Below are 27,007 nucleotides of genomic sequence, written 5' to 3' on the forward strand. Positions count from 1 at the left end.
ATGTTAATCACCATACATTACATCATTAGTTTTTGATGTAGTGTTCCATGATTCATTGTTTGTGCATAACACCCAGTGCTCCATGCAGAACGTGCCCTCTTTAATACCTATCACCAGGCTAACCCATCGCCCCACCCCCCTCCCCTCTAGAACCCTCAGTTTGTTTTTCAGAGTCCATCGTCTCTCAGGGTTCGTCTCCCCCTCCGATTTCCCCCCCTTCATTCTTCCCCTCCTGCTATCTTCTTCTTTTTTTTTTTCTTAACATATATTGCATTATTTGTTTCAGAGGTACAGATCTGTGATTCAACAGTCTTCCACAATTCACAGCCCTCACCATAACACATACCCTCCCCAGTGTCTATCACCCAGCCACCCCATCCCTCCCACGCGAATATCAAAAATTTAAATCAAAATTATTTGCATAATGAGGAAATTTTATTTTAATTTTTTGGAAAAGATATTTATCATTCAATATTTTTGTAAAAAATTTTATAAGAAAATAGCATTAGCTGTTCACTTTTTTGTTATTGTAATGGATCAGTATCATGCTTTTTACATCTGGACCTGCATAAAGACCATATGATTAATGTGAATTGCTCAACGTAACAAACTGTCCCTTAGTTGCTGTGTCAACTGTAGCAAATACTACACGTAATAACTTGGTAATTGTGAGCACTTCCAGAACCATTAATTGGAGCAGTCAGATAGCTAGAAAAGGACACTTGACGTTACTTGGAAGCGATATTTGTTTTTCAAGAATCTATTGCATTCATGCTATCTAAGAGCAAGGATATTCGAAAAGCTAATTAATTCTTCTTCTTGGTTTCCTAAGGGCTTCCGCGGCTCTATGCTTTTCCACGTTCCCCATTCCATCAAGTGGAGCATGATGTCAGCGGCAGCAGGTCCCAGAAAACTTCTCAGATATCTGACTATTGTTTATTTTGCAAACCTGGAGCAAATGATGTGGATGGGGAGATGCATGTTCCTGGGGCCTTCACTGGGCAATCACGAGGGTGGGTATTTAGGATTATGGGCCATCTGATGCCGGCACTGAGCATAATGTTCCTGAGTGACAAAAGGTGCCCTTGTGTTCTTTATGAGGGTGTGTATGTAGTGAGTTCCAGCAGCTAGCTGCCTGGTTTTATAAATAAAGTTGTACCACAGTCACCCTGATTTGCTCAGGGATTGTCTGAGGCTGCTTTCGAGCTACAGGGGAGAGACCACGGTGTGTGGCTTGCAGGCCTGAAATAGTTGCTATCTGGGGCTTTAAGATAATTTGTTGACCCAGGGCACGGTCTTGCCTGGGTCTGAGTGGATCTTCTCCTTGGGGCTCCTTGAGCTGAGATCTCACATGCAGTCCAGATTCATACCAGACTTCTGCTGTGGCTGTGAGCCTCTTAAAGGAGGAGATCTAGGGGACCAGGGAGGTCACCCAAAGCAGGTCCTCCAAATTCAATTCTGAGGGCCTCAGGTGAATTTGCTCTATGCATGGCATTTGGGATCATATTCTTTCCTTAGTGAGGCCAAAGTAAGCAAGGGGTTGGGGCTGACCAAGATAATGGTTCTTTTCCTTCCCTGCTTCTGTCAGCCACTCTCCATCCCTCCACTCTCCATCCCTTATAAGAAGAGCCGTGATGGAATTTCCCATAATTCTCCACTCTCCTCTGAACGAGCAGAGCTGACGCTAGGCTCTGTCTCCTGGCCCCAGTGTCCTGGACAGGGCATGCTGGTAAGCTGGGCCCTTGCCTGCCTGGGGAAGCCCGATTCAGCTCCAGAGGATGTGCCAATGTGGCCAGAGATGCGGGGTGAGTAGATAAAGGGCAAAGTGTTGGAGTGGGGGCTGCTCACCCCTATTGCAGTACTGGTCACAGTAGCATTTTGTTTGATTCCATACCCATCTCCTCTAGTAGATGCATCGTTCTTGGTCAGCCCCGTTGGGCCCACGCAGCACCCGGCACATGGCAGCTCCCCAGTCAGTGCCCGTGGTCAGCCATCTTGGCATGTTGTTCAATGCCAGGCATATAGGTATGGGTTACAAAGATGAATCCAATGGGTTTGTGCCCTCAAGTAGCTCACTGTCCAGTGGGGGAGACAGAGAGACTAGCAGCTTGGGTCCTCAGTTTGAGGGCAGAAGCCTCAAGGAAGAACTCCCTCTGAGAGCTCCAAGTAGGACACCATAATTCAGCTTGCAGGGATGGGAAGGCTTGGGCAAAGGGTGACAAATTAGACGACTTGTTGAATGAATGCGTGAACAAATGAGAGATGAGGGTCTAATGCTGGGTCTGTGAACTTCAAAAATGTGGGAAGGGATTGCTTCTGAAGTTTTAAATTGAATCCGTTTAAAGTGTTCCTGGGCTGAAAGAGGGAAGGGAGGCGAGGCCTGGAGGGAGGGACTGAACTGGGAGGGGCTGCCGGGAGCAGGAGGACCAAGGCCAAGGGGATGGACTCCTGGGCCTCCTGCCCAGACTCACTGGGCAATCCCCACAGAGCCGCCAGCCCAGGAAGGTTGTCGCTGCGGGCGGGGGAGAGAGATGAGCTGTCACAGCGGCTGGAGGACAAATCTCTTTTAATTTTGTTCTTTGGAGGAAGGGGTGGGGTGAGGCCAGTGTCGGAGTGAGAGATTGGCTGCGTGAGTAATGGCCATGCCATCTCCACTAACACCCCTGCTGAGGGATGAGGAGAGAGAGAGGCCCCCTCCCCTCACCTTTCCCGGGGCTTGCCACCAGGGCACAGGGAGGGACTTCTGTCCTCCTGGCCTCCACCTGGCCAAGCAGAGGCCGACCATCTCAGAAAGCTGAAGCTGGAAAGGTCCTTAGGAACCATTTTCCAAGAGCTTCTGAAGTGGCCTCCATGGAGTTTTAAGGAGGAGTCCATGGGAGGGTCTTCAGGGGTCCACCACCCCCACTGAGAAGCAGGTGAAATTTTGTATGTGTAGGAATTTGTTTTAGAAAAGTGGTGGGGGTACATTCATGGTTTTCCTTGGCTTCTCCGAAGTGTTCATACTTCTCACCCCAAGTTAAGATTCTGCCCTCTTGCTTAGCAGATGGGGAAGGAGAGCGGCTTGTTCCATGTCCCATGGCAGATGTGTGGATCCTGGGGGCTGCGCTGTATTCATCTTCATCTCCCCATGATCTCTGCTAAAGGGAGGTACCGAATGAGAGAATCCCAGTCTCCCCATCTTCCCTGCATGGCCTTTCTCCTTGTGAACCATGTGGTGGAAGGGCTGGAGGGGTGAGAGGTAGGGGTGAGACCAGGGGGTTCCAGCAAAGCCTGTTATGTGTGGTGTGTGCATGAACTGCCCCACCTGCTTCTCCAGAGGTCACGAGGGGTGGCGAGGGGGCTTTGGTGCTCTAGGAGGCAGACTGAAAGCACCTGCAAGGACCCCTCAGCTGGGGCAGCCTTTCTCTGTACTCCCCCAAAAGACACCTGTGTGGGGCAGGGGGAGGGGCATAGGGCAGCCTCACTGAGGGGTGAGGCGACCACAGGTTGCAGTGGAGGCCAGGTAGGAGGGTGTTGTAGAGGTCCTGGTGAGAAGTAGGAGGAGGGAGGACAGAGAGAAAGAGCAATGGAGTGGTCCCCGTCCCTTGTGGTGACAAAGGGGGGTAGGGCGGACTTTATGCTGGTGCTGGGAAATTTGAAAATGTGGAAAGGGATTGCTTCTGAGGGTTCAGACTATATCTAGCCCTAGTCCCTGCTTTGGCTTCGTGTCACTCTAGGCAAGACTGGTCTATGGGTCTAACAGTTTTCTCGTCTGTTAAATGGGAAATAATCATAGTAGCATCCCTTCTTAGTAAACAAGGCCAGAAGGCGGGGGGGGGGGGCATGAAAGCACTTTGATGCCTACGGAGAACAGATGTGGGATTGTTGACAAGCCTTCCAGAAAGGTTGCATGGGAAGAAGCGATAGGGGTGGGGAGGAGAGGACGGGGCAGGGAGGGCCAGAGAAGGAAGCATCAAACTCCGCTCAAGGTGTCTACTTGCCTTCCCCAAAGCACAAGCTACTTGACAAGAGCATCTGACAGAGCCTGACAAGAGGCGGCCTTCGACCGGGGAGGGAAATGGTGAACTATGATTTTCCGCATGTTCTAGCCCAGTCCCCGACTGCCCTGGAATACAGATAACTCACTACAGGGGAAGATGGGAGGAACGAAGTCCAGAAATAATACAGCTGCGGGAAGCAGAAGCGGGATAAGAATTATTCAAATGTTGAAAGCCAAATTGCTCGTAAGATCCATACTCAGGGCAGTGGGAAATAAAGAAATAAAGCTGGGAGGATCTGGGAAGGCTCCCCAGGGGAGGTGGCTTGTGTGTGGGCTCTAGGTAGGATCCCGAGAGGGACAAGGGGAGAGGCACAGCCCAGTGCGGGGGACCACACAGGCAAAAGCAGGGCATCAGGAACAAGGGGAGCCCAGCCGTTTTTTTCCTGGATCCATCTCGGAGGCAAGAGAGGTCACGAGGTGGGCTCATGGTCCAGCTGACTTCCCAACTTTTGCTTCTTGAGGGTGTGTGTGACTCCACCGAGGGTCCCAGCCCGTGGGCACCCACGACTGGGAAACGCATCCCAGTGCTTTCTGTCAGCCTCCCAGCCCCTGCGGGAGGCCCGCTGAGCTAGGCTCAGCTCCAGGCTATTCTCCGAGAAGCTCGCCTGTTTACCACTTCGCTGCAGAGCAGATGGATGATGCGGAGGCCACATTTTTCTCCCCGAGCAGCGGGGAAAATGAATCTCACCAAGTGCTGCCGACACCATCCTACCAGGTTCCACATCCATCTCGGACCGGGGCTGCTGACAGAGCACCGGCCTGTCCCTCAGCCGTGCTCTGGGACCCAGGAGAGAGAGTAAGACAGAGGAACATTCCTCCCTGCGGCTCCTTCTCTCCCCACGCTGGGCCTCCAACCTGGTTAGCACTTGGAAGCAGATGCGGCTCCAAGACAGAGGGAAGATGAGGCTGTGGTTGGGGGAGAGGAGATGGAAGGCTTTGCATTCAGGCCTGATAGACTTACACAGTCTTAAAGCGTGACGCAGGGCTGTCACTTCACTGAAACCCCAAAGGGTAAGGCCTCCCGGGGATGAGGCAGCTGGCTAGATGGGACAGTGGTCTGCAGACCCCGATCTGAATCCTGGCCCCTTCCGTGAAGTTCTAGGACTTGGGGCAAATCACTCTACTGCTCTGGGTCTTGTTTTCTTCCCAAATTGGAATGGATTCCTCCCAGTGTTTGTGAGTGATGACGCACTGGGGATTGAAAGATATGATACGAATTGTCCCACCATTTATTGAGCACTTACTGTGTGCTTTAGACTGTATGGAAAAAGAGGGCTGATCCTCACAGGAACCTTGGGTCGAGGCCAACTTCAGCCCCATTTTACACTTGGGGTAACTGAGATGCTGATTCAAGGTGACTTTTGAGAAGGAAACCGCAGCCCCAAGGCTCAAACCCAGCCCTGTCATCTCCACAGTCTTTTCTTCTTACTCGATGATGTGCCCATCCCAGGGCGCAGGGACTCTTGGGGGCCTGGAACTTGGGGAATCTCACGGAGAAATAAATAATTGAAAGGAGGGATTTGAGAGTCTTGAGAGAGCCCTTGGGGAAAGCACTCCCATTCCGGGACTCAGGTAGCACCTCGCGTAGCTCTCTCTCTCAGTGGGCCCCAGGCCCCCGCTGCCATCTTTCCAAGAGCTGATCTTCTGGGGCCACTCTCTCAGTCCCCATGGGTGCACACTGGCCCCAGGAGACAGTCCACACTCCTAGTTCAGCCCCACCTGCCTCCCCAGTTTGCCTGCTGAGTTCTGGGGTGGGGAGAAGCCTTGTGCGTCTCCCCAATCCCCGGGCCCTTCTCTTACTTCTCTGTCTCTCTGGAGTCTGGGTTTCCTTCCAGCGTGAGTTCTCCTTATGCTGTTTCTAGAAGAAAGTTTTGACCTTCCTTAGGCCTTTTCTATTTGGCCATTGGACTTTGTTCGACCTCCTTCCCTAGCCCTCGGGAAACCCTCCAGGCAAAAAGGTAGAGCCTATTTTTACAAGAGACTGAGGCACAGGCAGGGGTGAGCCTGAGCACTCGAGGGTAGGGCTTCTTCCAGTCTGGTCTTTGAGCGCAGCTCCGGCCATGCCTGCCTGGGGCCTATGGGTTGTGGGTGGGCCAGGGAAGGCAGGCACTGCCCACCGTGTCACTGGGGACCAGCTGGGGCAGCCTCTCTGCCTGTGGGCCCCGGTGGGTGAGAAACAAGGTCGATGCACATTCATTCCCTTCCAGCAGAGGGGCCTGGAGGACAGAGTAGCCCAAATAGAATCACACACCCTATCCCGGTGCACAGTCTCATGGGGGGACTGAGTTTCAGGCCTCGGAAGGGGAGAAGAATGGGGAATGGAGTGGGGAGCCCTGGTTGCAGGCCCCCCAGCCTGTGAGCACAGCCCAGAGAAAGGCCAGTGTGAGACAAGCTCCCTGCCGTTAGGCTGGGCCTTATCTCCAACCTGCAGATATCTATCTCTGCCCAGCTGCATGCTTATGGCCCACAGTGGTCCTCTGAGCTCTGTACCAGGTTGAGGAGTGGGAGCAGGGTCTGTGTGGCCTGGCAGGCTGCTCCCTGGCCCGCCTTAGCTGAGGGCCTGCTTCTCCAAGCTGAGTGTCCTGGCCTCGGTTCCAGGGGCCCGCTCTCTCCAAGCATTCCTATCCCTTATGATGTCACCTGGACCAAGATTAAGTCACTCCACCCCTCTCCTCCCTGCACACACACAAGAGTCAGTTCAGACCTCCTAGTTTTAGAATAGCTCCAAGGAATATCAGTAAAGGGTCTGTCCTGAAGATGATTTTAAATGTAGGTATTATGACACCAACCTGGATTCAGATCTCTTTTGGGTTGTCAGACCAATTGATTGAACCCCTCCTGCCCCCCAGATTAGCAAAACATCAATATCTCTCTTTTAGGGACTCCAAGCCTCTCCTCTAAATTGTTGAAATACCCCAGAGAGGTGGCTCAGTCTAAGAGGGAAGTCCCACATCTAAACACCAAGCTGAAAAAAATGGGAGTATCATATGGAGAATCAGATCATGTGTCATATCACTTTAGAAAATTCATCTTTCCCTGGAAAATGATAAAATAATAGCTAGCATTTACTAAGGTGAGCCACAGGCTGGACATTTTCTGTTCTTCATATGCAAGAACTCATTTCATCTTCTCCAGAACCCTGTGAGGTGAGTGCTATCTTGTCCCCATTTCACAGACAGGGAACAGAGCTCAGGGAGGAATCGATTTTGCTGCTTTCCATGGCAAAGCCATATTGGCTGGGGTGACCCCCAAGTCACTTGGGGTGCCCTTCCTGTCCAGCCAGCCTCAGCGGGGCTCCTTCCATCCACAGGAGAGGTGTTAATCTCTCCAGATCTCTGTCCCCTTTTCCCGCAGGAGTCTTCATGACTTCTGTGCAAAGAATATCAACCCAGAGAACCAGGGCGCACCCCACCCCCCATGAGGCTTCTGGTCCTAGGTTCTACCTCACTAGGCACCAGTCCAAAATAAATCATTTCATTAGAGTTAATAACATAGTCCCTTTAACTGCAAAGTGTTTCCAAATAGAGGGTCCTCCAGTCTGCTTTAATGAACAGATAAGAATCTTTGTAATTAACTCAGTGATGGCTTGCATGTAAATGGGAATGCTTCTGAGTGCCAGGAGACTATTTACTTATTGTTTTAAGTATGGGGTAAATATGGCAGGGCAAAATATGCTCCTGACCAGCCCTCCCTCCAACAAGGTCCTATGCAGTCAACCAACCCCCCACCCCCACCCCGCCAAGTTTATTTCTGCGGATGGGCAGCAACACCTCTTTGCAGAGACCCCCTGGGTACACGAGAGCCCAGAGTGCTGCCTGTCTTCATTCCACCCCCTCTTCATTAGGCCCACCGTCCTTCCCTCTGCAACTCTGGGCCTTCCTGTCCACTGGCGCGGTGGGGCTGGGAGGGCTCTGCCCCATGATGCGCTCAAGCATTAGCCACTCCTGCTCATTCCCGCGCTGGGGCTGTAGCGAGCATGTGCCGTGTGCGCGCGTGCATTTGCAGGCCTGTGTGTTCTCGTGTGTATGCGCGCGCGTGTGTGTGTGTGCATTCTGTGTGCACGCATGCGTGTTGGGGGCAGCGAGCTTGGCGGGCATGTGAGCGTGTAGCGGCGCTCAGAGAACGTGCATTTCTGAGTGCTCTGCCCGCGCGCTCAGCCACTCACCAGAGCCTGGTTCCTCATCTTTTGACAAAGGCAGCAATTTAATCATCTGATGTTTCTGGTGCTTTGTGGTGTCTGTTCATGGAGCAGGGTTTGCTGGGGTGGAGGGTCACCTCGTGGCTCTGGCATCTCTGCAGATTTCCTGGAGGAGCCCAGCTGCTGATGGATGCTTCTCCTCCCTTCTCCCCTCCCTGGGAGAGGTAGTCCTTGCCCAGAGGGCTAACCACTAGCTCCCCTCCCCTGGGCCCACCCTTCCTTGGATACCTGGTTAGAAAGCCATCTCACCAGGGGACTGGAATCTGGACCAGAGCAACGAGGAGGAGGGGGGCAGAGGCAGGAGGACCCCGTAGGGTGGGCAAGTGTGTGTGAGGGAGGAGGCCCGGGACCAGTGTCCTAGCTCCAGGGGAGGGCGGAGTATGTGTGGAGGTGGGGGGGGGGCGGGTAAATAATTAAGGAGAGGCAGAGAGGGGGGAGGCTGGGGGGACCCTTCACTCTGTAGCTTTCTCCCGCCCCCTCCCTGATAGGTCCGGGGTGCAGGGCTGTAGGTGGAGTCCACTTTCAGGGCCAGAGCTGGGCTGCAGGGCTAGGTGTTAACCATGGGGCCCAGAGATCCACGCCAGGGCCCTGATCACGTTCCCTCCTTCCCTCGGCTTGCTGTCAGTTCTCCTAGCTGGCAGGACCCCTCCTGGAGGGAGGAGCTACAGGGAGCACCCCCAGTGCCCCTGCTTGAGGTCCATGCTTAGCACCCAGGGCGGGGTTGCCAGGCACCGTGATGTCTGTGCTTGAATTTATGTATATAGGTCTGCATATGGGTCCCCTCTGGGCTTCTGATGGGAAGGCACAAAGGCACAGTCCCGGGAGGGCCCTCTGACGACATCCAGTCCACACCCCTTGCCTCTCAGAGGAGGGCCAGAGACTCCTGCCAGGTCACACTGAGGGGGGTTGCCCAGGGGACTGGAAGCCAAGCCTCGTGGCCCCGATCCAGGCGTCCCCGCTGTGCACCAGCCTCCTTTTCCTCCCTGAGGGGCAGAAAGGGTTGGGGCCTCTCCCCGGCCTCTCCCATGCCTGGACAGCAGCGCTCTCCCCAGCAGCCTGGGGCTTCTCCAGGGTCACCCAAGGGAGGGTCACTTCCTCCCCTCCTCACACCCACTCCTCTTGGTTGGGTTCCCGTAGAGCTCCCTCCGTTCAGCCAGGAGAAATCCATCCCACCTCCCAAGCCCCTGAGTGCCGGGTCCCGACTTCCCAGCCACCTGGTAGAAACCACCTCATGCCTCCCCTGAGCACCGCAGACAACCCGGCTCCAGGCTGCCTTTCTGGATTCGTGCCTGCCTTCCACGTTTACTTCATTCCCTCTGCTCTGTGGGCTAAGTGCGTGCATCAGGTACTTTGGGCTTACTTGCACCAGTTTGTATGTCTGTCTGAATACACGATGTCCTTTAGTCAGGGTGTGACCAGTCTCCCTCATCGGACGGGGTGTTTGTCAAGGGCAGGTGGCTTGTTTTCCCCCTCAGATTGGGAGCTGCTGTAGGACAGGGCCTGTTCCTCTTCTCTAAGACTGGGAGCTCCCATGGAACAGAATCTGGTCTCTCCCCTCAGACTGGGAGCTCCCTGAGGACAGGGGACCTTTCAAGCTCTGTCTTAACCCTGAGACTCACTGCCCCTCTGGCACGCACAGGATAGTCACCATTCCCACCCCCCTTTGCTCCTCCACTATGCTCTTCCCACCCCAACATGGCAAATGCAAACCCATGGTGGCATCAGGTAGAGGATGGCAGAGCTGACAAAGCTTTGAGGATAGCCAAAGACCACTGGAGCCTGTGACCCTCCCTCCTCCCCCACAGTAGCTATATCTCTATGGTGGGGGAGGTGTGACGTGGCAGGGCTGGGTGGTGCCCAGGACTTCACACCTAAAGACACACAAACCATCAAGATTGAAGGCACTCGAAGGACCATCTGGGCCCTGGATTCTAGCTGAGGGTCCTGGCTTATTCCACACATGGGGCTCAGTCTGTGGCTGAGTGAGAACCCACACCAAACCGCTGGGCTTCCAGCCCGGTGTTCTTACCTCTGCATCAGAACGATCCTCCGAACTCCAGGTCCCCGAGAGGTGGGCAGTGTGGGGCAGTGGGAAGATCTGGAACTTGGAGCCATGTAATCTGGGTTTGAATCCTGCCTGACGCTGTCTGCTATTTATTTGTTCGGTGCCATGAGACACGTCGTATGATGCTCTCAGTAAGGGAGGGGGTATTGTCCCGCTAACAGCTGCAGCGAGGCCATGGTGCTCAGTGTTCCGTCTGTCCCCCCACACCACCCATGATCTATGCCTTCAGCGGTGGCCCCACGAGCTGCCCCCATCCCTGAGCACATCAAATCTTTAGAGACCCCTCCTTAATCCCCCTCTCAACCTCCAAATCTCTGCAACCTCATTCCCCTCCAACTGCCAATGTGGCCTAAAGATGTAGCAGAAAGAGGGTAGATTTGTGGGTGCCCGCCAGGTCACTTCCGAGCTGGAGGCCATCGGAAAGTCACTCGCCCCCTCTGTGTTCCTATCTCTTTAACATGGCAGTTATAATTCCTATCTATCTAGACTCTTGTTGGCGATATAGGTGTTGAAACAGTGGGGCCTCGTGAGGGAGGTCAGTGGACACTGCCTAGCAGTGGTGATTTCCATGTTTGTCCAGTTGGGGAAACGAGGGCCCAGAGCTGGTGATAGACTGGCTGAAGGTCACACAGCAAATGTGCTGTCAGATTCCGGGAGTCCTTGCCGACTTGTCATAGGAAGTATCCTCCCTTCAAGTGAGGGTTTCCTTTCTCTGGCCCATTTATTGCATTTTCAGCGTTCTCAGTTTGGCTCCAAGACCTCTCCCTCTCCTCCCGAAGCCTTCTCTTAAGGGGAGCATCATGCCTGGCACTTAGTAGGTGACTATGAAGATTTGTTGAAGACAGGCATGGAGGCACATGCAGGGCTGGGGTGGGCAGGGAGCTGGCAGGGGGGTGGGGGGTGGGCAGGGAGCTGAGCACCAGGGTGGGCACAGGCTTGAGGTCATTTCGCCGTCCCTCTGGCTCTGCCTTTGCCAGGCCTGGCTGTTTGAGAAATCTCATTTTGCTAGCAAGCTGATTCATGGGCCTGGGGTCCTGGTGTTCCCTGAGCAGCTCTCTGTCAGTAGCTATTCTTTACAAGGTCCCTCGATTCGTTTTCGGGGTTGAAGACAAATTTTTAAAGGGAAGTTCAGTGCCAGGGTCATTCCAGAGGGGCTGTTAACTTAATGTCCTGCCTTGTTCCCTCCATGCCTGCTCTCTTTTGAACTACACGAGGGTCAAGACTTGCCATTTCTAGCAATTGCTTCTGAGTTCTCGCATTTGGACAAGGGGTGAGGAATGGAGAGGAAGGGGCACGGATTACAGGACAGGGCGGCAGGCAGGGCTCTGGCTCCATTATGAAGTTTGCCAGGTGACTCTGGGCCAACAGTCCCCTTCTGTGGGGTTCCCTGTGTGTGAAAACGTGGGTGCTGACAAGACACCATTATGGTAGCATCCACTTTGTCTCTTGGAGTGGCCTGGTCTCCAAGGTTCATTTGGGCAGGAAGTCTCGGTGTCCAGCAGTGGCTCATGTCCCCTCCCCCTCATCCCCACGCGGGACAAGGCGGTTGGCAATTCCATAGCCGAATGCCACGGTGTCCACCCAGCTCTGTTCCTGCTGCCCTGGTTCTTGTCCCTTCTGCTGCAGCATCCTCTGAACTGGTTCCCCTGCCCCCCCAAATCTTCCTTCCATCACCAGGTCAGAGGGAAACAGTCTGAACCACAAGTCTGAGCCTGACCCCCCAGTCCATGCTGAACCCACCACACTGCCTCTGGCCTCTACAACTTTGCATGTGTGTTTCGTGTTTCTCCCACCACTGGGGACTCATATTCCAGAAATACGTGCATAGAAAAACAAAGGAAACATGCGCAGAGATATGGCAGCAAAAAAAAGCACGGGGTTTGGGGTATGCGGCCTCCGGGCCTTTATGCCCACTGGCTTTCCCTCCTGGAATGCCCTTGGCTCCGTCCTCAGCAAACTCAGTTTGAGAATGTCTCCTCCCTCCTCCTTTGTGTCCCACCAACCCATGGTGAAGCTATCACACATGGCATCAATCATTCCAGATAACCGTGGCCAGCTGACATGTCCATCTTCCCAGCAGGGCTGGGGCTCCTAGGGGACAGGCCCCTGGGTTTGCCTCCATGCTCCCCGGGAGGGCCCGATGCACAGTAGGAGCTTAGTGTGCTGAGTAAACCAATGGATCCTGAACATTAAGGCCTGAGAAACTCCATTTGCTGAGAGCCTCTCCGAGCAGGGTCTGTGCTAGGAGCTTTGGTCCTCACAGCACCCCGAGGGCTGCCGTGATCCGTTGAGCAGATGACTATGGAAGGCAGGTTTCCTTCCGTGGTGGGCAACAGCATGTTGGGGCGGGTGCCAGTGCAGCCCTAGGCCTGTCCCTGGTCCCTTGTGGGACAGATGTTGATGGCTGTAGCTCCCTGGCTGGGGCCCTGGAGGCTGGCCAGGCAGCCTTGGCTGGGCTCTTGCCTCTGGCCAGGCCCCCCATCTCACCTCCGCTCCTCGGGCTACTGCCCGTTCTGGGGAGTGGTGACCCAGGGCCATGGGAGGCCCCGTGCATACACACAGGCCAGATGTACCCTGACGGGCGGTGGGCTAGCCCTTGGCCTGCTGAGAGGGAGAGGCCTACCCAACAGCCTTTGCTTTCTCCTGCCTGGCTCTCTACCATAGAGACCCCCCAGGCTTTCCTCCATGGAGACGGGCAGCCTCCCTGAGCGGTGACAGTGACAGTGAGCGGGACGGACCTGCTCTGGGGGATGGGCTGAAGGTGGAGAAGGAGTCCAGAGTGAGCTCAGGTGTGCACACCAATCCTTTCCCACCCCTTTCCTTACTCTTCTGTGCCCCCACCCCCCGGCCCAGCCTTTTCTCTGTAGGCCCTGAGGTTTGCCCCACCCTCCCAAGTCAATCAGGGCAACTCCTAGAGGAGATGCCTCTTTGTAAGGGCACTTTCTGGGTCAGCGAATCCTTCATCTCCCGAGGAGGGCAGCCCCTCAGCCCTAGAGGGTCCGAAGGGATGTGGATGCTGGAGGAGCAGAAGGACTGTGGCCCGGTTCAGCCGCGTTTTGAATCTCATGTCATTTAGCGTGTCCACCGTGTGCGGGTGCATGTGCGTGTGCACACATGCACAAGGACGAGACACAGAGCCGGGCACTATGCACTTTCTGTTCTCCAGGAGCCGTTGCTCTGGTCCAGTCTGGTCACCCCCATTTATTTAAGAAAATCCGACACAGTGGTGGGTAGAACCCAAGAGAGAAGTGGTGGTGGGCTGAGAGGGGTATGGGAGACGCCCGGCTCCCTCTTGCCTTTGCCCATCCCAAAGTCCTCCACAGCATCCCCTGGTACCCTCTCCCCCTCCCACCAGATTCCACTTCCTGGGGAGATGGGTGGCTGCCCCTGCAGAGAGGAAGGAGTGGTCAGCAGAGCGGGAGGGGCAGGGCTAAGGCGCAGTGTTGACCTCGCTCTGGGCTCAGCAGGGAGACCCGGCCTCCCTGGGCCGCCCAGACCACAGTGCTGGGGTGTGGCTTACTAGGGGCGGGCCCAGGGCTCCTCCCCATTTAGGCCCCTGCCCATAGCCGGTGGGGACAGAGGAGGGAGTCCTGAGATCTCAGGAAGGTGCCCGGCTTGGCCCAAGACCCCACTGTAGGGTCAGCTCCCAGGTCCTGGGAAGGGGCTGGGGAGCACCTGGAAGCCAGCAGATGCTACAAGTGTCCCCCCATCCTCCCGATATTTTGTCCACAGCAAGATCCTTGGCAGGGCAGGCAGCCACCGCCTCCCCACCCTGCAGGACAGAAATCCCTGAATAGTGGTTTGAGAAAAGTCTTTGTGCAGCTTGTGACACAAGACCCCCCAAAGCCCCCCCACACAGGGGGAAGACAGGGGACATGGGGGGCAGGGGCACAGTGTGGGCCCGCCTCACCCCAAGCTTGGCCTCCATGCCTCACTTTTGGGGCAGGGGGTTGTCTAAGATGGGAGGAGGTCTGGAAAGGGTAGAACAAGGGCTGGGATTGCTTTCCTCCTAGCAAGCTCCTGAGGAAGGAGCCCTCCACCTTCAGTGGCAGAATCGGGTACGGGGTGAAGTGGCGGGAAGGACCACGTGGGGTAGGCGGCCGCCCAGCACAGAGCAAAGCTGCAGGGGCAGGGAGTACAAAATCCACTTCAGCCGCCCTGCATCGGTGTGAGCAGGGCTCCCAGCCGTGGCCCACACAGAGCCCACCCCCTGGGCGGACTGCGCCTCTATGCCATCTCTTTGATTCTGCGCATGTAATTGTGCAGGTCTGGGGGCGCAGTGGGCCGCGTGGTGCCCGCCACGTCCGGGCAGCCCCAACCCAGGTCCTCTTCGTCCTCCTCCTCCTCCTCGCCGGCGGGCACCGAGTCATAGCCAAGCTCCTCCGTGGGCAGCGTGGTGAAGGTGGTAAACTTGACCCGCTTGCGCTTGGAGGTGGGCGAGCTGGCAGCGTCCTCGGCCTGGTCCCGGGCCGAGCCGCCCGAGGAGCCGTCGCCCCGCCCGTGCACCTGGCTCTGCACGCTGGTCTGCGAGCTGCCGCTGCTGGGGTGGTCGCCGTGGCAGCAGGCGGGCACGGTCTCCAGCGGGTTGCCCGTGGGCGGGGACAGCTCCCCCTGCACCCGCAGCGGCTGCCCGTTGCCCAGGAACACCCAGTGGTGAGAGTGGTCCATGCTGGTCTGGCCCTCGGGCGGGATGCGCTTGTGCCGGTAGCGCAGCACAAAGACGATGCAGTTGATGAGGAAGACGAGGATGGCGAGGCAGAAGACGCCCAGCAGCGCGTACATGCCGATCTCCAGGTCCGTCAGCCCGCGCGGCATCTGCAGGAAGCCAGTGGGCAGCGGCAGGAAGTCTTCCGTGGGCGGCACGGCGGGGCTGGCGGTGCCCGGGCCCGGGGCCTCGGCTGCCGGCACTGCTGTGCCCAGTGGGCCAGCTCCCCGGGCCTCGTCCTCGCCCCCACCGGGGCCCGGCTGGCTGGGCCCTGGGTAGTCGTAAGTGGGGTCCTCCTCGTCCCGCCCAAAGTGCACCCGCAGACCCACAGGGGTCGTGGCCAGCACACTCTTGCGCTTGGTTTTCTGGCAGCTCTCGGCGATGGTGAGCTCGGCACGCAGCAGTTCCCCTGTCCCCTCAGCCTCCGCCACCACCAGTGGGAAGGCCCGGTCCTGGGTCACTGTGGCCACCCGCTCGTCCAGGCTGCTCACCAGCAGCCCGTAGTCCCGGGGGCTGTAGAGGGAGAGGGGGGCGGTGGTGCCATCACTGTAGGAGAGCCAGAGGCTCAGGAGGGCTTCCTGGAGGAAGAGGAGGAGGAGTCGGAGAAGGGGACAGGAGTCAGAGAGCTAGTCCTGGCTGGCTTCACCGCTAGGTGCTGAGCAGATGCCAAGCTCTATGAGGACAGGGACTGCGGTACTCTGGCTCCCGGATGTATTCCCGGCACTGCAACCGTGCCTGGCAAGTGGCAGGTGCTTAGGAACAATTGTGGGAGCAGGAAGTCCTCCTCTAGAGGTTGTGGGCAGGTAAGGGGTATGTTATGGCCTCATACCGCCCTAAGAATTTCCTTGTCCACTCATCCTTCTCCCCTTGATGAGCTGAACGTATGTTCTGCCTTGGGTCTACCTCAAGTCCCTTTTGCTGCAGGAGTAACCCCGTATCTCCATGCCTGACTTGGGATCATCCCCATTAGACATGTGGAGATTGAGAACACATACCCCACCCCAGCCTTCTCCTCTGTTAAAACATTCTGAGAATTGCCTTCCCTACAGATGAGGAAGCAGGGCCCTAAGAGAAGGGATTGGCCTGTGGTCATGGAGCAAGTTAGGGGCAGGGGGACTCTTGGCTCAGTGCTCAACACCTGCCTTCTTGCTCCCTGTGCTCCTGCCTGTCACCTTTCCACTCTGTCTTGTGCCCCGGTGTGTGGGGCTGCAGCTGGGGCTCCAGAGATGGGTGGGGGTAATTCCTAGGGGTGGAGGCGGCCAGACTCCCCGTGCAGATGTCAGGGGAATGGGGTGAGCCAGGTGTGTTGGGCACCAAGGGTAGACAGATCTTCCATTAAAGCCTGAATTTGGGGGACTGATGGCACAAGGACAGACTGGAGTTTCCTTCTTCCTCCCACACCCCCAAGCCCCCAGTTTGGCAGGCTGGGCATCTGGTTACCTGCTTGAGGAAGCTGAGGGTCTGCTGGGCGGCCGTGGTGGCCAGGATGGTGTGGCTGCTCCCTGGGCTGGGCCGCAGGGAGAGGGCAAGGCTGGCCACCACCTGGGCCTGCAGCTGTGTGATGCTGACCTTCTCCTCCGTCACTGTTAGCAGCGTCTCCCCAAGCACAGACTCCGTCAGTGGGGACACCACCTGCGGCAGAGTGGGGCAGGGGTGAGCGAAGGCCAGGAAAGCAGCACCCCCCAGGATTCCCAGCCACAGAGGAGTCCCAGTGCTGCTGGAAGAGAGGCCCGGAGTGCAGGGCGGGGTGGAGGGGTGGGGGTGGGGGGTGGCAGGCTGGGAGGCTGGACTCTTAGGCTCTGCCTTAGGGCTGCAGCTGGAAATCAGGGTCCAGGGGCTCACAGGAGCCAGGCAGGAACACAGATGAGAAGAGGTGGGCAGAATTTAAGGTAAACAATAGCCCCACACAGTGATGAATAGCAATTGATGTTTGGCCTCAATGAGAGACAAAAGGGAGTGGTGGGGACTGTGACAAATAGGAGAACTCGTGCTCATGGGGGGGGGGGGCACCAGTATTGACTCTAGCCAGTTACTGCCAGGTGGGAATGTAGGCCCAGGGTTGCCAGATTCATATTTTGTAAAACCGGAAGTCTAGATTTTTAAAAATGAAAGAGCTGCCAATTGTTTCAATGTTGGATCAGTTGCTTTACAGATAAATACATCTGCAGGCAGATTCTAGCCAATGGGTCACACTATTCACCATCTCTTAGAGGGATGATTTCTACCCAGGCACCCAGATGTAGAGGAGGAGGCTCAGCTTTGAGTTCCTAGGTCCCTGAATTCCCTTTCCTGAGCCCCCTCCTCTCACCCACACCTGCTCTCTGGGACCACACCGAGCCATACGGGGTTGGTAAAGGTCGACAGGGCTTGCAGGGAGATCCTTCGCCAAGCGGAAGTGAAAGGAGCTTACCTCTGATGGTGGGGTTTCAGGCAGGGGGGGTGGGGGCGGGCTGAGGGGCAGAGAGTGTGTTTTGGGGGCCTGCCGGGGCTGATCCCAGAGGCCGAGGCCCTAGAAACCCTGTCCCAGGGACGTCTGTGTTGTTCTCTGCCCACGCAGTGCCCCTGTGCCTACCTTGAAGGGGGTAGTGCCCGGCTCCAGGCCCGCCAGCGTGCTGCTGTCCACCATGCGTGCCACTCGGGGGTCCCCCACCCGCATGAAGTCGCTGACCAGGTCGGTGACCTCCACCAGCCAGTCCGGGCCCAGCATGGGGACCACCTGGTCGGCGCCCTCGGACGACGTCGTGTGGAACTGGGTGAAGACCTGCAGGGTGGCGTGCTGGTACTGCAGGGTGCAGCCTCGACTGGCGCTCTGCCGCCGCTCCTCCTCCTCCTCGTCCTCGTCCTCGCTCTCCCGGGCCGACCTGGGGTGGGGAGGCCGGGGCTCAGGGCTCCCCGCCTGCCCCCGACCTGCACAAGTCACCTCCCTCACCCGTGTGGGCTGCAGGCTCCTCCCCGCCTCCCATGGGTGGGCACTGGGCACACGGCAGCCTCCCCCCCAGCCCCATTCCTTCTGTCTCTGACCAGCTTAGAGCCAGGAGTCCCCAGCCTTTTCGCTCCTAGAAAGGGGCCTTCTTGCCCCCCACCCGCACCCCTTGGCCCTCTCGGCCTCTGCGGGGCTTCACCGATGCCTGACAATAGCCAGGGTCCGATCCTGACAAGCGCGGTCTCTTTTTCAGCGCTAAGCCGGCGCCTGGCCCTGTTCTCCGCTCTAAACTGGAGCGAAGGCATTCCTTGTTCAGAGGGCCAGACCGCTTGGCTGGGGGGTGCCCTTGCAGCTGGGGGCGAGCAGAACTTGGAAGTGATGCGCTTGGATATTTGGCTGAGGAGATTTCCAGGCACCGCGTGGAATGTGTGGCCTGGTTCCTCTTGCTGCTTATAGGAAAACCCAAGAGGAGAGAGGTAAACTGAGGGAAGCACCAATAAGCAAAAGGGAGCCAGGACTGGATGATTCGGGAAATTCAGCCTATCCAGGTTGCCGAAGATGCTAAAACCAGGAGATCCGCGGTCAGGAGAGCATGCTCTGGAAGAGCGAGCCAAGGACACGGCTCGTGCTTTGCTACTGCTGTGGATGGATCAAACAACCAAAATATCCATTCACAGGGGGCTCTTTTACCTGGGTTAACCCATCCTCACAACCACGCTGAGGTAAGTGTCAACGTGCCCATTTGCAGATGAAGAAACGGGGCGCACAGAGAGGTTGTGTAAGTAGTCCAAGGTTGCCCAGCTTGGAAACAGCAGTCAGGATTTAAACCCAGCCTGTCTCCCTTCAGAGTTCACTACGCCCTCGTGACTCAAAGCTGGCCCGGGAGCTGGGCCCAGGGCAGAATCACAGGCCCCCTCCCAGACCCACGGGATCAGAATGTGCACTTTAATAGGCTCCTCGGGAGCTCATGTGCACGTTCAAATTTGAGAGGCTCTGATCCACACGGTCTGGCTTTTCCTCATCTCTGTAGAATTGAACTGAGCCCAGCTCTCCCTTGGCCACCGGCTTCTCCCCCAGCCCAGCCCCTCCCCTGTTAGTTGCCCACCCCTCTTCCTCCCTCTGCCCTGCCGGCTCCCCTCTCCAGCAGCAGAGTGAGGGGCGAGTGGAGTGCATGCCCCAGAGATGCACACTCAGGTGTGTGAGGTCCCCCCCAACAAGGGAGCCTGGTGTGAGTCACTGTATGCCTGGGCTGATGCACTCACGAGTGTGCCCCTGGTGTGCACAGGCTGAGGTACATGTATATAGGTGTATGTGCTTCTGTGTTGCATGTCTGCTCCATTTTGTCTGTGGCCTGGCTACTCTCTCACCCTGTCTTCCCAGCCAACTCCTTTCCACTCATTCTTTAAGACTTAGCCAAGAGTCACCTCTTCCAGGAAGCCTGCCTTGACTTGTCCTAGAGGAAGAGGCGGTTCTCTCCTTTGCGTCACTTGATTCCCCGCACAGAGGGCTTCCTGTGTCTACTGTGTCCTGTGGCACGTACAGGACGGCCTCCCTGATAGACCCAGAGCTTGGCTGGGTCAGGCCCTGGCCACACTCACCCCATGTCTCAAGCACCCATCAGTGCCTGGCACACAGTAGCTGCTCAATAAAAGTTTGTTGACTGCCCAACCGACCTGCAGCCTGTGTACACTTAGGGCCTTACACACATATGTGGATCAGACCATGGGCCAGGGCTGTGTCCACCTGTGAGTATGCCGAGTATCCACTGTGTGTGGAAGGCTGTACCTCCGGTCGGGGAGGATGGGCACCCTCCAGCCCTTCACTTGGCTGAGGCGTGCGTCCGAGAGTTCGATGTGCAGGGGCAGCTTGGGGACCCAGACTGTCATTTCCAGGGGGGCACTGAGGATGTCATAGCGGAAGGTGACCCTGGCATTCATGGACCCGCGCGACTCCTTTCCGCTCACAAACACGTAGTCGCAGCTGCTGGATACCTGGGGAGGGGGAAGGAGGTTGGTTGGCACGGCTTGCCCTACAGGGCCTCCTGTGGGCTGAAAGAGAGGAGCGGGGGCGGGGGGGGAGGCACCAGATTTATTTCCCCTGGGAGGTGTCAGCTTTGGGTGTCCCTGTTCCCATTATTTCTTCACAGATCATCTCTCAGCGCTTCTATGGGAGGTGTTTCCTCCCTGGCAAGGAGCCACCATGCACCTGACTACAGGAGACTGTTTCTGATGGGGCAGACCACACCTCAGAGGAGCCTTCAGGCTGAGGGGCCCCTGGGCTGGTGCTCTGGCAGAGGTGTCTTTTGGTGGCATCCTCCACAGTACAGAGGGGCATGTCCTGAACCCATGATTCCTCCACGGCCCATCTGGCCCTGCGGCAGCAGGAAAATAAGCAGCTGGTTCATTTCAGGTGCGGGGACGGTTCTAGCCAGGGGTGGAGGTGGGGATGGGGAGAGGAAAAATTAGGACAGACGGGTGGATGGCTGCTACCAGTGGGTGCAGCTTTTACAAATGCATGCCCACCAGGACCCCAACTCATATTCCTAGAGGTTCCTTGGATGACCACGCACCTGCCGAACACATCTCGAGGAACACCTGTGCCAGTACTCAGGACAGATGTAGGTGGGTGTGTATACGTCAAGTGTGCCCAGTATGTACCTGGCACACTCTGGAGTGAATCTCATGTGCAATGCATTGAGGTGTTCCTGCTGGTACACGCCCATGGGTGCACACCCTCGCATTTGGGGAGGGTCTAATCATGCGGCTGGTGGGCTCATGACATTCTGAAGGCTCTGGTGGGGGGCAGGGAGGGTGCCGGCACGGTGGCTCATCTCTGATGAGCCCCTGGCTATTCCCAAACTCCTGCTAGCTCCCTTAACCATCTCGGATGGGGGTGGTAGAACGTGGGAGAGCAGCCCCGCCAGAAATGCTCATTTCCCACTTCAGAAGGCAGAGAATTCCATCTGAAGGCTGGTAAATTCCATTCCGAGTGTTTGCAAACTCCATAAAGAACCTGAGTGTATTTCATTGAGAGTGGAAACAAATTCCATTTAGAATCTTTGTGAATTCCCTTTGGTATCTAAGCAGTCAAGACTTTGTTCTGGTCCACTTTGAGGCCGGAGGTGGGGAGTGGGGGAGTCTGGGGGGCAGAGGCAGATGCTGGATGAGGGCCTTTGAAAGCAGGTCCATTTTTTTTTCCTGTCCCAGCCTGCAAGCCCTGGAAAGCCCCAGGGGCCTGGGCAAGGCTTCTACTCTGCAGGGGATGGGGGTGTGGCATCAAGCCATCTGCTCTGGCTCACCTGGGGGGCATTCTTCCTGGGTGGGGGAGGGATGAGGTGAGGCTCCAGCTCCCCAGACCTGAGGGATCTGGGGCAGAGTGTGGAGAGAGAGAGTGCACACACCCCAGGCTAGCCCCAGTTAGCTTGAGGGAGAAGGACACCCACGGCCCACTCCTCCTGCTCTCTTTCAGGCTGAGCTATTTACAGGCTCAGGGAACAGACACCCTTGTCTGATCATCTGATTTGGGCACCTGCTGGAGGCTGGCCTGATAAACAGCTCACCCACCACACCGACACCAGGACTGCCACTCCCCTGCGTCACTGTCTGTCCCACTGCCTGAGACGGCTGTCCGAAGGGGCAAATCTGGAGGCCCTCCTGGGGAGGTGGCAAACTGGGTCATTTGAGTCAGACGGCTGTCCTGTTTGTTGGGCTGTGAGGACCTGGGGCCCAGAGTGGGTCTCTGGCGAGGGAGCTGTGGAAGGGGCCCACAGGAGTTGGAGGATTTGGGGGGGGTGTGCCTTGAGCGGGTCCTTCCTTACACAACCTTCACTCCTGGCCTAACTTCTTACACGACCTTCACTCCATGCTTCTGGGGCTTCCGCTCTGAGCTGAATCTCCTCCATTTGGGCATGAGCACCTGGGTTCAGGGTGTCAGGGTGTGTCCTTGAGGCCCCCCCCCCCCCCCCGCCCAGTTGCCTTGCCCAGTGTCTGTCCAGGCAGGGGCTCAATCATCACTTGCTGCACTGGATTGAGCTCAGGCTGTCAACACTGCCTTCTCCCCTCTGCCTGCCAAATGGTCTCTTTCATATTCCTGCAGGAAGCCCTCCAGGACCAGTAGTACCCGGGGCTTTTCCTCACCCCCACCAGCCACGGATGCCTGAAGCTATTCCCACTGGCACCTCCCTGCCCCACCACGTTTCTCCTCCTTTTGCCTGCAACAGGAAGCTGCCTGGGATGCCAATTCCCCTCTGGCTTGGAGTTCCACTCCCCCTGAAGGTCTGAGGCCTTCTTCCCAGGGTCCCCACCTCCAGGAAGCCCACCTTGATGATGTCCTCATTGTCAGATTCGCATTCCACCAAGGCAGAGACATCTAGGACGAGGCCAGTCACCTCGATGGCGATGACCTTGACCGGGATGGCCACTGTCCTGCCAGTCAGAATAGCCGTGTTGATGATCTCGGTGTCCTGCAGGAAGGGTGGGGCTCTGCTGAGTGGGGACACTTGTGGTCCTCTGCTCTCCCAGGACACGCCAGCCAAGGCCCAGGCACCTGGCTGCCCTACTCCTCAGATGCGCAGCCTTCCCCTGGGGACCCCTGCACACATGTGCGGAGAGGTGCAGCCGCTCAGTCTCACGAGTCTTCTCAGACACTCTGCTCACTTGGCCTCCTGCAGTAGCCTTCTGGTCTACCTCAGCCCGCTGCCAGGAAACAGTCCTTCCCCAGTGCCCCATCATCTTCTTTTGATGCCTTACATGCTCCTCCGCACTCACGGAGTTGCATCCAACACATCTGCCCGGCCATTCCAGGTACCCTTGGGCTGTTTGCCGACGATCCCTCCAGCCTTACCACCCCATGGCACCCTTCCCCCATCCACCGCACCTTAGAACAAACTACTCACATTCCCATCACCACACCTTTGTCTGCGTGATCCCCTGCCTAGAGCACCCTCCTCACCGTCTCTGGTTGTATGAGCCCTTCCTTCCACATGTCCTTCAAAGCTCAACTGCACGGCCACCTCCTCCAGGAAGCCTCCCCTGAGTGGCTTCTCCATCGGTGACTTCTTCCACCTCTGTCCCCCTGAGCATCTGCTGTCCTACTCCAGCACGAGGCACAGAGCACCGCCTGCCTCCAGTGAGTGCGCGTGCACATACACACACACACACACCCCTACACTCACAGGCACACCTGGGTGCAGGAGGCACTCACACTCTCGGGCACGGGCCCACATGTACACACACATCGATCCATATGCACGCTCAGTGGGGCACATGCCGGTCACGCACACACACCCGCGACAGACGCACGCATCCACTGGCCAGTCACCGCCCCGCTCACCATGGCTAGGGGCAGGATTGCTTGGACATCCCGCTGGATGACTGTCAACTCAGTGACCGCCCGCTCCAGGTCAGGCCGGGCGCTGGGGCTGCGGTAGTCGATGTGCCACATGATCCTCCGCTTGACCGACTGGCTGGTGAAGTTCTCCATCTCAAAGTCCAGCTGCAGGATCTCCAGGGGCCCCTGGCCTTCCCTGCAGGGTAGGGGCAGGAAGCAGAGCCCAGGAGGAAGGGCTGGGAGCAGCCCAGAAGCTCTGAAATCCCTGGTGGGGCCCCCAGCCCTCCTCGGCAGCCTGCCTGCTGGTGCCTTCTGAGCCACCTGAGGTGCCCCAGCCTGGACCTCAGAGTCCCCACCACCTGAGCGCCTGTCCTTCTGCCAGCCTGGCTTCCTCCATCAAGAATGCCCCCATCCCTTCAGGTGCTGTCCTGCAGAGAGGACAGAGGTGCTTACCAGTGGGGCAGCGGGGTGCCCTGGGCCCAGGCCACATCCACGGTGGCTGTTGAGTGCTTTGCCCCAGTCAGCAGCTCCGAGGTCACATGCCACTGGCCACTCCGTGACTTGGTGCCCAGAAGGGTCACACCCTTCTTGGCCTTCACCCTGGGACAAAGTGGGAAGAAAGAGAGGGAGACGGTCAGCCTAGGTCCCAGTGGCTGCCCAGCTGGCCACTCCCCTCTTGGCTGGGGCTGGGAGTAGGGGGAGTAGGTGAGTAAATGACCTCAGTAAATTATCTTGGACTCAATGCTGGAGATGAACCTGGGGAATCTGGTATCATGTAGCTGAAACCTCCGACCCTCCGTGGAGGCTACAATTGCTTCCACCATATCTCTCTGCCAAGTTCTTATCAAATCTCTACTTGCATACCTCAGTGACAGGGGACTCACTACCGCACACATCCAATTCCATTCTCAGAAAGCCCCTAAGGACTAGAAATGCCTTTCCTATATTTAGCTGAAGTCTAACAGTCATGGGTTCTGCTGGGGCAAGAGAGAACAACTCTCCTTCACCTCAATTGTAACAGTTCTTTGGACAGCAGGAGGGAAGCAAGTGTTCCCTGAGTCTTCTTTTCTCCAGGCCTAAAATCTCTAGTTCCTCCAATTATTACTTTCTGCCATAGTTTCAAGTCAAACTTTGCAACTAGGGTTCAACCCTTGCAATCCTCCTCTGGACACTCAACACACAGGCGTTGTGGCCTATACTAAATACAACACTTCAGCTGTGCTCTGATTAATACTGACTAAAGCAGAACTGTGACCTCCTTAATTCTACATGTTCTACTCCTATTAATGCAGCCCAAAATCTGTGATGAGTGATTTAAGTCATATTCACATTCAGGTATTAATCATTGGATCAGGTCTATCCCTTCCAGGAATATCTGAACTTTAAGGTGGTACACTCAGGAAAGAGGGCAATACTTAACTCAAAAAAGTTGGAGGTTAATGGTGATGTTTTGAGTCCTATGCATAATGTCTGGGGTGGGGGGAATATTTTGGTGGGGCCTTGATACGACTTAAGGTATTTCTGAATTTGTAAACTGTATCCCGTTCAGGGTGTAGAAAAGGCTGGGACTCCTGAAATGTTTTCTCCCATCTCCAGGATTGGGCAAATGTCCTGACACATGGACGAGACTCCTGCTCATCTTTTGGCTCCCAGCCAATGGGCTGCTCTCTGATCTCCATTTCTTCTCTTTGGCTTCGTCTCCTCATCTGTAAAATGGGAGAGTTGCACCAGCTAACATCTAAGGGCCCTTCCAACTCCATTCTATCATTTTGACACCTATGCTTGTGGGAACTGACATTTCTGTGAGCTACAGAGGTCGAGCAGAAATTTTTGTTGTCATCAAGCCGATGAGAACACAGGCTTAAGTAAATAAGGTGTCTTCCTGAGGTTTCTCAAGCGATGAATGGAAGAGGTAGGATTAGGGTGCTGGCCAGGCAGGCGTGGGCGCACCCCTAAAGGGAGCGAGCTATGCATTTGACCTCGGAAGGGAAGGCAGACCCCTCTACCCACAAGCCCCCTACCTGAGTGTGAAATGCTCCACACTGGGGCTGGAGGGAGAGGAGGAGTTGGGGGCCAGGTAGAGGAGGATGCTGAGCACCTCCCCAGGCTTGAGGGGCCGATCTGGCAGGCGGATCATCAGGTTGCTGTCCAGCCGGTGCTCCTGCAGGGTCCTCCTGGGCGGCGGGCGGAACAGGCTGATGCTGCCGATGCGCAGCAGGGGGTGCTGGGTGGGGCTCTCGGCGCGGGCGCCCGGCCCCGGCCCCGCCCCTCGACGGGCGCCCCCGCAGCCCCCCGACGCGTCCGGGGGGTGGAGGGTGTAATAGAGCTCGGCCTGCTGACTCTCCCCCGCGGCCTCGGGGTCCAGCCCGTCCGGAGACTTGCGGCGGGCGGCGGGCGGCGCGGCGGGGGCCGGGGGCCCGAACCAGGCCAAGGGCAGCTCGGCCCGCACTAGGCAGGTGGCCAGGCCCCCGCTGAGGCGGCAGGAGCTCTTGACCTCCCGGGCATCCCGGAAGGCGTGCAGGCGGACACAGGGCAGCCGCTCGGTGACGCCGAAGTCGTCCCAGTCGCGGCCGGCCACGTAGAACAGCACCTGGGCCACGGGCTGCGAGGCGGGCACGCGGGCGCGGACGATGAAGGCCCGCACCTTCCAGTTGACCGTCAGGCGCTCGGGGATGTCCAGGGTGCTGGACGGCTGCAGCAGCTCCCGGGCCACCACCTGGCTGGTGCTGAAGGGCCCTAGGGAGACGTTGAGGACGGGCAGCTCCTTGGTCTGGAACACGACGAAGGGCTCGGAGCGCTGCAGGGAGCCGTTGGCGACCGCAGGCGGCGGGGGCCGCGCCTCCCGCAGGAAGAAGGCCAGTCGCGTCCGTGACAGGTGGTAGCTGACCGGCAGCACTGGGCTGGCCTGCGGCCCCGGAGGGCTGGGGCTGGCCGGGTGGGAGCGGCCGGAGGCTGGGGACAGACAGAGGCAAGAGCCCGGAGGGGTCAGCAGAGGCTGTGCTGGGACCGCAGGGCATCCCAGCCTCCCACCCGGCAGAGGGCATCAGCTCCGAGCCTGCCCTGCCTGTGCTGGCATGACAACTGTCCCCTCACCATTGCCTCTTTTGCCCCAGCGTGGGGGTGGACCTAATACCACCGCAAAGCACTGTGAGGCTTTAGAGAGGTTTTATTCCCGGGCATCCTCATCTGAAAAATGAGGATAAAATGGGTTTCTGCCTCTAAGTGCGGTTGTGAAGATTTACCAAGTAGTGTGTAGAAAGGGCTGAGGGCAGAGTGTGGCGTCGGGAAAGTTCGGACTCTTGCCGTTAAACAACCTGCTCAGCGCTCTGCAGGCATTAGTTTGCTTGATCCTCAGATGGATCCTCCCAGCTAGGTATTCTACCATCTCCCTGGATTCAATCCGTTTTCTATCAATAATTTCTCTTTTTTGAGAGCCTATTCTTATATCTTACAGGTCAAGGTGAAGAGTGCTTAACTAACTTACCCAAGTCACATGAGGGACAGGGGCCAGAACTAAGATTCGAACCCAGGGCCACCTGACTCTCAAAGCCAAGCCCGTTCCTGTTCCAGCTGCCTCAGATGGGGCAGGGCCCTCAGATATCCCTTATTTCCCCCTACTCCCTCCCCCCATGTCACTATACATACAGGGAATTTGACCCCAGTCTCCCAAACCCAACATGGGCCTTGGATCTGATGTCTCTGGTCCCCTCCCCACATCCGTGCAGGACCCTGCCAAATTCTAGCAATTC

General features: G+C 57.0%; 1 protein-coding gene across 1 annotated transcript in view; it reads right to left on the minus strand.

Annotated features, from left to right (window-relative positions):
- Positions 1 to 13,461: 13,461 nt before the first annotated feature.
- TMEM132E (transmembrane protein 132E) overlaps positions 13,462 to 27,007 on the minus strand; it is a 53,114-nt gene continuing 39,568 nt past the window's right edge. Inside the window, exons 2-9 of the mRNA XM_032429109.1 lie at positions 25,280 to 26,210; positions 23,712 to 23,858; positions 23,262 to 23,454; positions 22,249 to 22,392; positions 19,716 to 19,921; positions 17,580 to 17,868; positions 16,448 to 16,639; positions 13,462 to 15,585 (exon numbers count right to left, since the gene is read on the minus strand). Coding sequence (XP_032285000.1) covers positions 14,530 to 15,585; positions 16,448 to 16,639; positions 17,580 to 17,868; positions 19,716 to 19,921; positions 22,249 to 22,392; positions 23,262 to 23,454; positions 23,712 to 23,858; positions 25,280 to 26,210 — 3,158 coding nt within the window. The 3' untranslated portion in view covers positions 13,462 to 14,529. The remainder of the gene's footprint in view (positions 15,586 to 16,447; positions 16,640 to 17,579; positions 17,869 to 19,715; positions 19,922 to 22,248; positions 22,393 to 23,261; positions 23,455 to 23,711; positions 23,859 to 25,279; positions 26,211 to 27,007) is intronic.

The sequence above is a fragment of the Phoca vitulina genome, unplaced genomic scaffold, assembly GCF_004348235.1.
Source record: "Phoca vitulina isolate PV1807 unplaced genomic scaffold, GSC_HSeal_1.0 scaffold40, whole genome shotgun sequence".
In the NCBI taxonomy this organism is placed as follows: domain Eukaryota; kingdom Metazoa; phylum Chordata; class Mammalia; order Carnivora; family Phocidae; genus Phoca; species Phoca vitulina.